Below are 15,917 nucleotides of genomic sequence, written 5' to 3' on the forward strand. Positions count from 1 at the left end.
GATTTATAAATTGAGATTTAAAGGCTTTGTTCTTTTTAATGTAGCATAAATCAATTGCTATTTTCTTACATTAAGAAACACTCATTTATGTAATGCATAGTTTGAAATTTATCTCCCTCTAATGTATGGCTACCAGCCACTCAAAAATGAGCAGTTCTGGCAGATAGCAACATAACAGATGATTTTATATATAGGAGATATTTTAAAGTATTGCTATAATGAGAACATTTCTCATAAATAAACTACAGTGAAAACTGAAATGTGGGATTGTCTATGAAACAGATGTCAGAGTGTTTTTTAGCACTTCAAAGTACCATCTTTGTTGTTTGCTTCTTGTGAAGTGTAATTTTTCTGTAAGTTATGACAGTAGCTTTCCACATTTCTATGGAATTTTTTACATACACACCTGTAAAAATGGCAGGTATATTATCTAACCAGATGTTGATTAGCACATCTACTACTATTGCAACTGGCTTAAATATAGGCCCAGGTTATATAACAAGGCTACAACATTCAGTATGTGAAATCTCCAAGAACCAGAAACACTAAACCTGCACATAATGTATTTGCAAATATGAAATGTTAGACCATGTCATTATTGATTTAACCTTTTCTTTTAATTTTTATAATTGTTCATTCTATAATTTAATTTTTTTTTTTCTTTTCTCCGTATTTTCAGAGCCAACTGTATATGCATCTGACCAACTACTCTGTGAATAAACATAATGAACACTTTGAACGGGATGAAACAGAAGACAAAGGAAGTAAACGCTCTATCAAATGGTTTACTGAGTTTCTAGAAACAAATAATCTTGATGTCTCCAAATTCTGGAATGATATTTCAGTAAGATGAAACTAATATACTTTTCTATATTTTCCTTAAGGATCATTCTTAGAAAATGTATTACTTATGCCATCGCTTTACTCAGAATCCATCATTATTTTTGAAACATTATTAACTATAACTCCAGACACCACAAATGACATGCTGTAAATGAAGATTAAAATGGCTAAGCTCAAGAATTTGATTATAAAGTTAATGTTGGACTTCTTCTGTCTGAGGGACATAAGTCCTGCCAGTTATTCATGTAAATAGTATCATGCATACAGACAGTTCTATTTAAATTCTCAAATGTGCTTTTCTAGCATATTAAACAAATTTTATGTGAGAATATTTACAAAATTGTATTCAGCACTGCATATATCAGCAGATTGGAACCTGCACCATTCAGATCAGTGGCTGCGTTACAGACATCTTTAGGTGAGGAATACAACTGGGATTGTTAGAGCTTAGGCACTATCTGTAAATGTGATTCTGAGAATACTGGAAGCTATGCCATGAAATGAAATAAGGTTGGCTATGCTATGCCTTAACCTCAATTAAACTTTAGCATTGAGACTACAGACTATCTTAAAAAGAACAATGTACTATGGAAAATATAGTCATGGTTTTTATAGCTATTAAAAGTATCTGTTACTCAGTATGAACATTTATTTGGTATTAAAAATCTTCTACATTCTACTGAAGTATCTATAAAAGAATGAAATATATGAAGAAGTAAGTTTGCTATATAAAAACTTATCTCCTGATTAATTTTTCTGAAAAAAAATCCCTACAGGAGTTAGTAGTGAAGACTCTCATAGTTGCAGAGCCACATGTTCTTCATGCTTATCGCATGTGCAGGCCAGGGCAAGCACCAGGAAGTGACAGCGTCTGCTTTGAAGTCCTGGGATTTGATATTCTGCTGGACAGAAAACTAAAACCATGGCTTCTAGAGGTAAACTCCTTTAAACAAATGTAAAGTAAACTTTTAAGTGTAAACTTAACCAAGCCCCAGCTGAATCCATGTCTACGTAAGAAAACTTCCAAAGAAAATGTGTGCCTTGCAGAATGTACTCTTGTTGAGTAAATAGATTATGCTTTTTTTCTGCAACAGTTGTATGGGAACACTGCTTTGCATTGATTTTAGAGACTCACATAAGGCTGTTTTCCTGGAGGAATGTTGCATTTTAAATGTTTCTGGAAGTTTTAATGAGAAATAGGCTGTTAATCCAATTGTTCCAGGTGCATTGTAGCTGAAGTTTATAGAAATTGAGTACTGCATAGATTTCCTTCATGAGGATGGTTCTGGTAATTTTTTGACTGGTCCAAAAACTGTCAACAGTTGTCGTGCTTGTTTCTCTTAGAGTTTCAGTATAATTTTAGTTAGAAAAATATAAATTAGCTCACTGTCTACCATACAGATACAGGCATACTCAATGGCTTTGATGTGCTGGCTAAAATCAATGAACTTCATCTGTACTACATATACTTCTCTTTTTGTCCAGCAATCCCTTTGATTTACCTCTGCACTTTCCAGATTACCATCTATAGAATTTCTGTAGTTTGCACATAGGTTCTTATTTAAATGACTGAAGTTGCTATGTGTAGGCATTTCATCTAACTTTGTAGCAACTCTCTCTTCTAGGAGAGATGATGAATCAAACTCTTTGGTGAATCCATTATGAAGGACACTCTTCTATCTCCTTGGATGTTTACATGAAATATCAAAATTTGGGGGTTTCTGATTTACTATTTATGCTGTAGGGCAGTCTCAGAGGAGAATCCCCGGATTCCTTGCTTGTGAGGGAGGAACCTGGCAAAGTAATAAATGCTGCTTTTGGATTCTGGATTGCTGCAGAATACTTCAGGACTTGAAAAGTTGTGTACTTGGTTGTTATTATCTTTTTAATGTAGAAGGTCAATGATTTCCTCTTCTGCTTTTGATAATCCAGATATCCTTTAACTTATTTTGCCAGCTGTTGATCTAAGCTAAGAGAAATTTCAAATGTCAGAATGTAGTCAGTTTCTGCACTCACCCACAAATTTTCATTGTCTCTGCTTGTGTTTTTTGCAGCACTCTCAGAACAAACACGCAGGGTGTATATATGTGTGTATGTACACACACGTAACATATTTGCCATATATATATATATACACGTGTGTATATATATATATATATATATATATATACAGACCATATGTGGTGTAATACTGAACAAACATACATTGCGTATTTATGTATTAGATATAATAATGTATACCTAGTGTGTATGCACATGATGTAAATAATAATGCACGACGTGCAAAAAATGTAGGTATTTATATACAGTACTTTTTCTCAGACAGCTCTTGCTTCTCCAGCCTTCCACTCTTCTCTCATTCCACCATTTCCCTGTTGCCGAAGCTCCCCAGGGGATGTGCTCTCCCTAGCAGAGGGAACACGTACTAATCACAAGGCTCTGCATGTTCCCAGCGCTGTGGGAAAAATGCCAAGACGAGACCAGGATGGTCAATCTAGTTTCTGCTTTCCATAGCTCGCGGAGCCGATCTGTTGTAAAGCCAACTTAATAAACTATCATAGGAAATCAACTGTCCGGCACTACAATGACTGCTTTCCTGAGATGACTTCTCTTTATATTACCCGTTATCCCCGTATCGCTCCCGCCCCGGGATGCCGCCGAACTTCCGGAACCTTCCATAGCAGTGAGCGCAGGGAAACGCACCGCTGCCATCTGGTGGCGCCGGGCGGCCCTGAGCGGCGCTGTGCCGCGTCCGCGGCTGGCGTCCCTCGGGCCGTCTGTTCCACATCATTTCCCATTTTTACCATAACTGGTTTGTTTTACATTTCACAGATTCTGTTCTGTATTCCCTTTTTATCTCTAAACCTAGTTTTATCTAGTTCACAAGTTTTCATTGTGAACGTTACTTGGCTCGTTGCGCTTAACTGATGCTTGAATTATTTGTTCATAAAGTTGCTGCATAAATATAATCTTTCGCTTGAGATCGAGTTCTTCATCTCAGTCAGCAGCATAATTTGTAACCAGTAACAGCATCTCATCTGATGCAGTAGGGTTTTTATGGGTTACAGATTTCATTTTTCTTTAAAAATGCTATTCTTAGAGTCACTGTCTTAATGGAGAATTTGATCCTTTCCAAAACATGCTGTCCTACAGGTTGAGTGGGGATAAAATTCCTGTTACTCAAAAGATGTAGTATTTTTTTCCATTGATTTTAGGTTTATTGATGTCATTATGTAATCTCTTTATTGAGAAGTGGAGTATTTCTATTCCTACTCTTTACTGGTAGAGATGGAAATGCTCTTGATTGTTTCCATAAGGAGGTGAAATGCCAGACTGAAATTTTTCCCAGGTATTGATGAAGATAGCGGGGGAGTTAGTATCTTAGGCATTTACAAAGTTTCATTTTTTAAAAATCAGTATGTTTTGCAAATGTAGCTGGAGAGGGGAGCCTTACATGCTTCAGCTTACACTGCTTAATTTAACTATGACAGGTATGAAGTCCTTTGCTGACAAGTGTTTAGTTACAAAATATGCTGTGCTCCACAACTGCTATGCTCACAAGTATTTTGATTAAGTGTCTGTGCTGTACTCAGTGAAACTTTAATTATGAAGCAAAAGTTGAAGATATTGGTTTTGGGAAATTAGAAACTTGTGGAGAGTTTAATTCTACTACTAATACAACTGAAAGATAGTTAAAACTGTGACATTATAAAAATGTGTGAGAAACATTGTGTTCAATAGTCTATACCAAGGAATACTGTACTTATAATACAGGTGTGTTTTTTCCTTTTTTTTGTTTTCTTTTTTTTCCCTTGTGTATTCTTATATGCATCAGACTTTTGAAGTTTTGGTAATAGTTTATCCAATAAGTGTAGCATAAGCCTAACACATGACATTGAATAGGAATATCTTGTTTCTGAACGTGCTTCAGTATAAAAATATGGCCTTAGAGACTTATTTCTTCTGACATTTAACCTGTATTGAAGTTGAATAAAGTATTCAGATTCTAGTCACTAGGTATGCATGCTTGTGTCCCTCTGGCAGAGCCCAGCAGAAATCGTTTGATCTTAGAAATGTCTCATCTTCCATCTATACTGGGTGATAAGCAGGCTTTATACTTAAGGTCAGCTGTCAAGACTGCCTTCTGAAGTTTCCTGATGTGAGAAAGGAGAGATAGTGAACAGGTGGAGAAATTTAAAAGAAAGGTTTGTTAATGCAGCATCCTTGCATGTAGTTGTACTAAATCAAAAGGCAGTTCAAATATCCACACATGCAGTGAGCATGGAATAGCTGACTTTAAATTCACACCTGCTTTCTCTGTATTAACTTTCTAATGTACTCAGTTGCTTGGATTTTGTGTTGGATCTACTGCTACATGAAACACTCCACTAAGACAAATTTGCAGCAGCCATCCAGAACTGGATCACTGTTTTTACTGTCCCTCTGGTTACTCCTCAGGACTGAGGTTATGTTAGGGTCAGGATTTCAATCTTTAGTCATGAACTGTGTATTAAAAAAACAAAGACCAACGATCCTCTGCAGATCACAGAGTAGTGCTCCAGTTCTGAGTACAGTAGCATTTCAGCTGCTTAAGGTCTGCCTTAAGTGGGGTGATAGTGTAATGTTTCCCAGTAGCGCTTGGTTTCAGAACAGCATTTTAAATGCCTTCTTACATCTTTCTTACCCCTACCTTAATTTTCTGCTTATTAAGCACAGTCAGTGTGGTTTTGTTCAGAATAGCTTATTTTTGGCAACATTCACTCTGTAGGAGAGAGACTATAAATTATTTTATACTTTTCAAATAATTTTTCGTATTTAACTGCATTCTAATTGAATTTAAGGATTCAGTGTGCTGATTCTAGTAAAATACTAGAAATTAACTGATTGGAAGTTTTAATAGCTATATTTCTGTCTGCTTACTTGTTTTTGATGCATGAAAAAAGCATTTCAAAGCCAAATATTGTTAGTTGCTATATGTTACTATGGAGTCAAAAATTCAATACAGAATATCATATTGTACAATATCTAACATTTCTTCTGAATAAGAAGCTGGGGCTTGATTTTTACATTTGTTTTCATTTCAGTGAGCTATTTGTGTATTTAGGTATTTGTTGGACTGAATCATAGTACTCCATGTTGTGTTTCACTTCTCATTTGCATGGGATACAAGACATTAGTTTTCATTTCTGAAGCTGTTAGTCTGTCCTTTTCCTTACCAGCACTGCTCATTCACAATCAGCATGATTCCAGCCTCTTATTAGCACCTATTGCTCATGTATACCTCTTTATACAAGCCTGAAAGGTGTTCCTTGAATCATTCATGCATTTACTTTATTCTCCTTCAAAGCTTTCTTGAAAGCTGTTCTGCAGGGGCTCTAGAGCTTGGCAGTGGTTAGATGATGCCTGGTAAAGTCTCCTCGTTTCATTTCCTTTCTTCCACTATGTTTATATTAACGTTTATGATGTCTTGCTCTGCACTTAGATTTTAAGTAACTCATTCTGTTATTTATTTATGTTTTCATACCTCATGCTGATTTCTGTTTTTACAACTTGTTACTTTTCAGAGTAGAACTGTATTCCAGACTAGGAACAAGGAAAGAGTTTCCTGTGCTGGATTCCTATAGTACAGCACATAGTTATAATGTACTTAACAGCACTTGCTGTGGTAGATTTCTAGCCACAGCAACTAAGAATGCATTAAACTGGATTTAAATTGCCAGTACTTGAGTCAGGTTCATTCTGAGTGTCTGGATAAGTTGATGTCTGAGAGGTACATCTCCTGTCTCCCGATTTCTGTGATGATGCTTGGTTCTCTAATTATTTAAGAAATACAATCCGAGATGAGCATTTCAACATGTGTTCTCTTATTCTCTGTGATATCTGATAGAATGTCTTTTCCTGTTACAACAGATAAGTTCCTAATGAAGTTGAGCATTCCTTTTTTTTTCTTCCTTATTTTTTCTATTTCCAGATTAACCGAGCCCCAAGCTTTGGAACTGACCAAAAAATAGACTATGATGTAAAAAAGGGTGTTCTGCTAAATGCATTAAAACTTCTCAACATAAGGTAATCTTGTCTTCTTCAGTCTGGCTCTCTTTTTGTTTTTTTTCTTTTTTCTTTTTTTGTTTGCATGTTTGTTTGTTTGTTTTTAATTGGACTAGTAGAGTGTGACATTTCTTTCCCCATTCAAATACTAAAAACTTAAATAGTTCTCTTGCTGTGAGTTTTGCTATTAAAAGCTCAAATTTAATTTTTATACCTGTTCAAGTTCTTTCCAGAAATGAAGTGGTAATAGTCATTTTTATGCCTTTTAGATGCTTTTTCAAACAGATCTCAGAGTGAGAGTATTAGTGTAGTTTGCTCTGACAATAGTTTCATGCAGAGTCATAAGGCAAACCCCTCTGTAAGAAAGCCTGCTTGTTGAAATTTGGTGAAGAAAATCAAAACTTCAGGAAAATACCTGCTACCATACTTCTGTGTTAAATTTCAACACAGTGTCATTATAGCACACCTTAATGTGTGAAGATTGGCAGCCATAAAAGTTAATATTAAAAAAAAATTCTTAGTGTTTGACTACTCATTTGTGTATCATAAACTGTACAAGAACAACTGAAAGCTGCAGATGATTTACTTGAAATGAAAGTGAATTTCAACTCAGCTGCATTATGTCAATAATCAATGCTTGATAAGGCAGTAAATCTTCATGCTCTGATTTGAGTTCGGAGAAATGGTGCTGGTACTCTTCTTACTGCTACTTAGCTATCAAAACCTGCATGGGGGCTTATTTAAGTGAATGTGCTAGATATATTCTGCAACGTATTTTGTTATAGAAGGTCTTTAATGTTCTGTAGAGAGAATAAACGTTTTTCTAGTTCTTAATAAAGCATTCTTTGTGGATTGATGTACCTTAATGTCCCTTGTGATTCAGAACAAGTGATAAAAGGAGAAATTTAGCCCAGCAGAAAGCTGAAGCTCAAAAGAGACTGTATGGTCAAGGCTCAATGAAAAAACTGTTGCCAGGTTCTTCAGACTGGGAAAAGCAGCGCCACTCACTGGAAAGGAGAAAAGAAGAACTGGTAGGAAAGAAAAATGCTGTTTCTTGCCCATGACTTACATTATCTTTGTTTTAATTGTCTTACTTTCTTGATTTATAGAAGGAAAGACTTGCACAAGTACGCAAACAGATTTCCAAAGAAGAGCATGAAAATAGGCACATGGGGAACTACAGGTAACTGTGTGAGCTGTATCAATCAGAAGATTTAATGCATTCATTGTTGGGAATAAAGGGAACAAATATTTGTGGTAGATAATAATTTTATGACAAAGATAAGTACGTATTGATAGGAAACACATAGATTAGACCAGGTAATTTTTTTTTTAGGTCTTTTTCTGGTTCTGTATTTTTGCATGCATTTACTTTACGTTACATCAGTCACTCCAGTGTTTGTGCAAAACATTTGCTCGATAGATGTGATTGTTCATGTTCGGTGTACCAAGAAGCGTGATTTTCATTATAGACTTCTTCTGTAATCACAAATGGCAATTCTTTTCTCTGGGGTGGGATAGTATCAGGATGTTAATATTCCTGCATTACTCTACAGAGAATTAAATATCAAATCTGAACGTACTCTATGATGCTTCAGAAGCCTTGTTTGTGCTTCTATCACATTCATATTTCTCTTGGTTGTAATTGGTTTTGGCCAGAAAATAAGCATTTATTTTACAATGTTTTTATTATTTCTTAACATTAGCTTCATGAGAAGTGAATGCAAGGCAATGAATATTTGGTGAAAAGGAGCAGAGCACCACTGAGAAGAGATGATGGGAACATTCACCCAATCTTTGTAACATTCATCTGGGATGTAAGAGGTCTGGGTTCATATCTTTCATTCTGAATTAGTCAGAATGCATTTACTGCTATTCTTCATCTCTGCTTTTTGAGCAGATGCTCTATACAACCCAGTAAAGTTCTTATTTAAACACACATTTCTGTGTTTTTTTCTTTTTGACAAATTATCTTTGCTTACAAAAAAAAATTACATCTTTGTAATGTTCCCAGCTTTAATTTTATCTTTTCTTGACACATGTAAAGGTGAGCTAGTACATAAAAAAAAAAACAACACCCAACACAATGAAACAGTTCTTTTCTTATTAATTGAATGAGAAGAAGGAGAAACATCATAATGCTTTTAATACATTTTGGTTTATTGATAACTTTAACTTTTTAACTGATCCCATTTCAGGTTGCTCGTTCAGCTCTGGACTGAAAATGAGGCAAATCTTCTCTTTATTAAGCTTTTTGGTTAATCTAAAACAATAAAAATGCAAACATTTCTATTTTTTCTTAGGAAAAAGTAAAGTGGCATTTCGTGAAAATGTGCATGTGTAAAAGGGCTGAGCAGCACTGTGTTTTCATAATATCACATGTTCACAAAATGCTGGAGAGTCAGCAGAGCCTGAGAAGTAATCTTGGCTAGAGATTCAGACGTGTTATCTAAGTAGTATTTTCTCTTCGCGATGTCCGTCTGCAGAGCAGGACTAGTTCCTCTCAGGCATTGCCACAGAATCATAGAAATTTTGCATGCTAGCATTGCTGTGTGGATTCATATTGTTTCCAGAATGAAAATCTAGAGAAATCTTTATGTCCAGACAACTTTTGAATCCTAATCCTATGAACAGTGTATTTGTGAGAGTGAATACCTTTTTACTTTAAAGAATGAGGGCAGCTCTGAAAGTAATGCCTCCCATTTTATTATGTTGACCCACAAAATCAGAGGTGGATGTTGGTGGGGTGGCAGTAGAGGTTGAACCTTCCCACCAATGTCCCATTACAGTTTGTTGCCATGTGACGGATGGCAGCAGAGGAGAAGTCTGACAAATTGGTGTCTGACATGAAAGGGCAAATGAAGCAAAGGGGTAACACTGAATTCCTCCATGTGGAAAATGTGGCACCCACTGGCATCCATCAGTGCCTGCTGAACATTTATGGAGACCAAACAGAGGATTTGAGCACACTGAGGTGGTGAGTGATGTGTTTCAGCAGTGGTGACAGTGACAGTAATTCACCTCTACTGCTGCAGGTTATTACCAGTGTGGAATGCAGACTGTTGTTCATTGCTGGTGAAATGTTGGTGATTGTGTTGAAAATTAGTGTTCTGTAGCTAAGATTTTTCTCTTTCAAATAGTGCTGTTGTGGTCATTGTATTTGGTGTAGTTTCCATGGAAATACATAGGAGGCATTGCTTTTGGAGAGACCTACATAATTGTTCTGTGCTACATTTTCAGCAATGGAATCAACACTGTAAAAAATGTTGACTACACCTGGATTAGAGTTTGTGTAGGTACTTTATGGAAACTGAACCACCTTCCAGTTGAGTCTAATGAGATTGTTCTTTTGCCATTGCTACAAAATCATAACATAAAACCTTTCCAATGAGAAGTCTGTAAAGCAAAAGGAGAGAAAGCACTGTATGAATTCCACAAAAAATCATCCAAAACATACCAGTCATGTATTGCCAATTAATTTATAAATAGTGCTTATGCTTTGCACAGTGCAGGCAGAATTAATTTGAGTTTTTCATTACAGTATGTTGTAAGTTAGTATCCTATCTCCATCATTCAAGTGCAGCACATATTCAATCTTTATGTTATGTCCATTAACTCAAAGAATTGCTCAGATTTTCACTGTTTTTTGTACTTCTGTTGCTAATACAAATTATTTTGTTGCAATGAATTTTACATGCAGTACTTAATTAATTCATGAACTTTTTACACCTGAATGTATTCAGACTCACTGAAATTTCAGAGAGTATTGCAAAGCTGTGTTCCTATACATCTCCAGAATGGCTTGCATGGGATTTTTTTGCTGGCTAATTATTGGTTTAAACATGTAAGTGTTCACTAAGCTAAAATTAGATTTGGAGAGCATTGCTAGGAGCATATGTCTCATGATATGGTATTGCATAATAATTACAGATGGGATACATATGCATTACCATGAATTAGCTGCGTGACTTTTGTTCCAAGTCTGAAAAGTAGCTCAGAAGATACTATGCTTATCAGTAGAAGATACTATTTAATTTTTTCCCCTATTTCAGGCGAATTTACCCTCCTGATGATAAATCATTACTTGAAAAGTATGAGAGTTTGTTAGCCACTGCTTTCCAGACATTTCTTGCTGGGAGAGCTGCTTCACTTCAGCGGGAAATGAATAACCCTTTAAAAAGAATGAAGGTACTGATGCATAGAAGTCTTGTCTTGAGGTCATTTTTCTTGGAATTCACATCCTTGCAGGTTACTTTCATGATTATGATGTGTGATGGGTAATAAACAACATTTGATAACATTTCCATCATCTTATACTTTGTATACCTTGTGGTCTAGAACCTTGAATTTGGATGAACTGCAGTGGGCCAGGGTGGAGACAAGCTCACTGTCTTCCATTTCCCCAATCCTCAGCCTTATTCTTGGCAGAAACTGTTTATGAGCTGGTCATTGCCTCCTTCTTCCTCCAGTAATGTCCCCAACCCATTGTGCACTTTTACAGATTAGAATAACTGATATCATAAAACCAGCTCCACTATTTCAAGGCATCCCCAAACTCGGCTTCATTGTCTGCTTACACAGTCAGAGATAAAGGAGAATCCTACTCTGAAGGCATTCGTTGTCTTATTTCAGGAATAGGTAACAAAGTAACTCCAAAGTCCTATCACTTGGCACTTGAACTTTGGAAGAATAGCGTATGCCATATTTAATTAATCATAGTGAAATTCCTATTTCTAGGAGGAGGACATTTTGGATCTTCTGGAGCAGTGTGAAATAGATGATGAAAAACTAATGGGAAAATGCACCAGACAGCGAGGACCTAAGGTATTTGACTTTTAGATAGCATTTTTCTATTTCTCTCTATAAAAAAGTGGTCTGAGGATTTTAATTGGGGAATTTAGTTAGCTGATCTTGGTGGATGCTTTCTTCCTCTTCCCATTAGCCTGTGTATTTTGCTTAAAAAATGAAATGAAAAATGAAAAATTTTAACTCTGTGGTATTCTTTTTCTCTCTAAGCTGTTCTGAGAAATTGCTGGGTATGGCAACAACTGTTCTACCAGAGACTACTTGATTTCAGTGTGTGAAATCATCTTTTATATCCACAAATTATCTCAAAAGAATGCTTTGATCTTTAGTCAATTAGTACCACTGAGGATTTTTGAGATCATGGGATAAGAGGCACTATGGAAGCTCAAAGGATTATTTATGATCATGATGTATCCGCAGCTTTCTTACTTGCTAAAAACATCATACGATATATCTTGGAGCCAAAATCTGATTTTAAAGTGAATCTATGTTATTTTTAGCATAACACTTTCTGGTTGTGCACGCAGTTCAACTGAGTCTTTGCCTTAAACACACTCTGTATCTCTGCAAACTGGTAAAGATTCTTGAAAGTCTTGCCTTCCCTAAATCTTTAGTGCTCAGGAAATCACACTTTGCCTTGGGCACACTCCCTTCCTTGAAGAAACAGTGGGGAATCTAAATAGCTGCAATAATAAGAAGAGAGAAAAACATTTTTCCCTCATTTTCCTCTATATCCATACATAAAACTGAGGGATAGAAGGTGTGTCTTTGTATAAATTATCTTTGCATGTAGAAACAAAACGTATTTGCTACAAATTTTAGCCTCTCTCTCTCACTCTCCTTTTTTTAATTTGAGTACAATTAGGTGCTCATGTTAGAAAACAAGCTGAGAGTCTTCCAGAGCAAAGGCATTTTTGTCTGCAATTAAAAACGTTATTGAATTCTACATGGATTGAGAAATATTTTCTGAAAATGTCTTTTTAATTTCTGGCCTCTAGAGGGCACCTTAGACTTGCATACTGGAAGGTTTACAGTCCTGTGTTTATTACATCGCACGTATTGCATAGGAAAAAGATCGAAGGAAATAAAATAAATACATATACTTTAGAGGAAATTTTATTATAATTCTTCTATTATAGAATCAAATGAGTTCAATCAAACAAAATGAGGGAAAATCAAGCTGATTAGAATTGCTAAGCAATTTACTATTTCTTATTTTAAGTGGTGAATTAAAACCCAGATCTGGATTTTATTTGTTATTACTTCTTTTTGTAATTTCTTTGACCTTTCTTCTTATTCTTCTTGTTTAATTGATGTGAAGTCTTGTTCAGGCTGTTCTTATTATTTTTCAGTATAGAAAGTGTTAGGAATATACATATGGTAAGTGGAAATAAGATATTCTTTAAAATCCATGATTTTTGATTGGAATTTTTTTTATTTCTTGTATAACATCGGGAATGTTTAATAAATATATTTCCATGATATGTATTATTTCATTATTAGGATAGCTATTTCTGAGAAATCAGTAACTGTTGAGACACCTTAATTTGTCCTTTTGGCTGGTAGGTAGACATCATAATACTCCTTGTGTAGTCTGAACAATTGCCAGGGTTTTCCCCTGTGGGATATATCACTTTATTCTTAATATTTCTTTAACTCTTCCTTAGCTGTCTGGCCAGACAGCTTGAGCCTGCATAAACATACTATCACTGTTAAATTAGCAACAGAATCTCTTTCCTTCCTTGTCTGGAGTAGAAGTTTAGGTAGCTTGTGTTTAGTTATTAAATATTGTCCTTTGTAGTTTACATTTGTGCATTACATTCTATTAAAACTTAAATGAATCCTGGGAGCTTTTCTATTTCATGCTGATCCAAACCGTGTTTGGAAATTACAATATTTTTTAATGTGAGACATAATTGCTGTCCATTAGACAACTAGGAAGATGAAGCCATCAGTTATTATAGATGGGAGTTAATGGTCAGAAAGCATGTAGGGGGAAAAAAGGGACGGTATGAGACTTCTTAGGTTGATAGATGTAATGGAGGACATTGTGCTTCTGTTGACTGCACCACGACTGCTGTAAGAAGGAAAATTTTCTGTTGTTACTTCCATTCTTGCAACACTGTCTCCTACTTTTTGCTCTTTATCTCATGTTACCCTTGGTAATAGCATGTGATTAATTACTTAATGACACTGAATCCCATATACATATGGGATTCCAAAGATGCCTAACGTAGCCTGCTGTATCCTTCCAGACCCTGCTTTCTATATAATGCTCTTTCAGAAGTAAACCAGCTGAAGTTCCCTGGTGTACCTCATTACCTCAGAGTGATCATTGTCAAAACATTTCTTCACTTATTGCAAATACTAGATTGCAACTGATTGTAAATAATATTCTGTATCATTTGACTTTTAAACTTTAATCCAGTATGTTGGGTAGTATAAATTGTCCTTGAAATAAAATAAAATGACATTTTCACCTTACTGTATTATGCTGCTATTTGTGTGAGAAAGTTTGGAATTATTGTCATTAGTTTAATGAGCTGCTCAAGCTTTTATTTTAAAATTAAGGAAAATCTTCAAATCTTCAAGTCAAATTTGGGAGAGTTTGTATGTACAAATGAACCTTCATAACTCACAAATCTAATATTCTTCTGTTCTTTTTGGATTATGAAGAAAACTAATTTCTTTGCTTCTGCTTCTTCTTCTTCTTCTTCTTTTTTTCTTTTTTTTGTGTGTATGTGTGTGTGTGTCTTGTTTTGTTTTGCTTTAGCCCTTGTGTTCTATGCCAGAAATTGCACAACCCTTACGAAAATTTAAGAACTACAGTAGTGATAGCAGCTGTGATAGTGGTAGCAGTATGTCAGGGTCAGGAGATGAAACTGAAAAGGAAGATCACAATGAGAAAAAAGAGAAAAAAGTATCATATGATCTTGAAGAAAATAAATATAAACCTTCAGAACGATCAGGTAAGTTAAATCATCGTGTTTCTAGCTAAGCCTGGCATACATGAGAAATTATATAAAATGCTTCACTTATTTCAGAATATATTAGCATTCATAACTCAGAGTTAAATACTGTTGGGTTTTTTTCATTTCTTCTTTAAAATCTTTTCTAAATTAATGATTTTTTTTTATTTTAAAAAGGATTTTTTTACAAGATTGCTAAAAGGAAAGATACACCTGAGTTGAAATGTTGTAAATGCTTTTCTTTGCTCTTTTATTATTTTGAGAAGAGTTTCATTGTGTTATTACACAAATATTTCTAAAATTTTATTTTTAATGTTAGCATTCTTTGTTTAGACTGAATTAAAAAGTTTTACAATTATGTAAGAGCAGATGGGAGAAGCTGGGTCTACAGATATATGCTCCAGCAACCAAATTCTTTCTTCCATATTATTCCATTCAGGAAGCCTAATGTAGCAGCCCCACACAATTTTTAACCTGTAGAGAAATATGTGCTCCATATTAAATCTGATGCACATTACAGAGGGCTGAGTCTACCTGATTAAAGGTGACTAGGAAGAAGAAATAAATGTTCTAATAGAGTATATAAAGTGTGCATCAGGAGATCTGACATGAATGACTACTACATATAAGATATGTGACACTTTAATGGATGTACACATCTGTTAGTTTTATGTTAGTTACTGATGGAAAAATGGGTCTTAAATGATGCAACTACTTGTTAAACTTTTCATTTGTCTGCAGGTAGAATGAACTGGAAACCTTCGATTAAAAATACAAAATCTCCATCGCATTCATCCTCATCATCATCTACAGGTCCAATAAGGCGTTCAGTAAGCTGCCCTCGCTCAATATCAATATTGTCTATGCAGTCACATGCAGCTGAGCATCGTCCCTTCTCTGCAAAAGCATCTCTGCAAATCCAGCGTGCATCCTCAGTGAATAGGTCTCGTTCTTTAAATTGCAGTCCATCTTCATCCAGAGTCTGTCAGACATCCAGCTTGGGAACTGTAAACTCTTCAGGGGTGAGATAACATTCAAAAATGTTCAATTTCTCTGAAGTTCAATGAATATGTTACTAATTTTTACAATTTCAAAAATCGTGATGCATTATCATCAATTAAATTCTGTTTTGAGAGATACTCAGGAATGTAAGATATCTAGAAAGACAGGTCTAGACACGTATTTCCTTTTGAAGCCTGTCCCTGAGTTAGGCAAACAAAACATTTACTCAGGTGGTCCAACTAAATCATGAAT

At 35.2% G+C, this 15,917-nt stretch overlaps 1 protein-coding gene across 4 annotated transcripts in view; it reads left to right on the forward strand.

Annotated features, from left to right (window-relative positions):
• The window catches only part of TTLL7 (tubulin tyrosine ligase like 7), a 57,813-nt gene that overhangs the window by 22,885 nt on the left and 19,011 nt on the right, over positions 1-15,917 (forward strand). For all 4 annotated transcript variants that reach the window (XR_004160799.1, XR_002118157.2, XM_019618684.2 and 1 more), the window contains 9 exons: positions 680-844; positions 1,620-1,778; positions 6,815-6,909; positions 7,772-7,919; positions 7,998-8,071; positions 10,941-11,076; positions 11,626-11,712; positions 14,468-14,663; positions 15,405-15,685. Coding sequence is in view for 2 of the 4 variants with exons in the window: in XM_019618684.2 (XP_019474229.1) it covers positions 680-844; positions 1,620-1,778; positions 6,815-6,909; positions 7,772-7,919; positions 7,998-8,071; positions 10,941-11,076; positions 11,626-11,712; positions 14,468-14,663; positions 15,405-15,685 (1,341 nt within the window). In the remaining 2 variants the exon portion in view is untranslated. The remainder of the gene's footprint in view (positions 1-679; positions 845-1,619; positions 1,779-6,814; positions 6,910-7,771; positions 7,920-7,997; positions 8,072-10,940; positions 11,077-11,625; positions 11,713-14,467; positions 14,664-15,404; positions 15,686-15,917) is intronic.

Source organism: Meleagris gallopavo, chromosome 10 (genome assembly GCF_000146605.3).
Source record: "Meleagris gallopavo isolate NT-WF06-2002-E0010 breed Aviagen turkey brand Nicholas breeding stock chromosome 10, Turkey_5.1, whole genome shotgun sequence".
Classification (NCBI taxonomy): domain Eukaryota; kingdom Metazoa; phylum Chordata; class Aves; order Galliformes; family Phasianidae; genus Meleagris; species Meleagris gallopavo.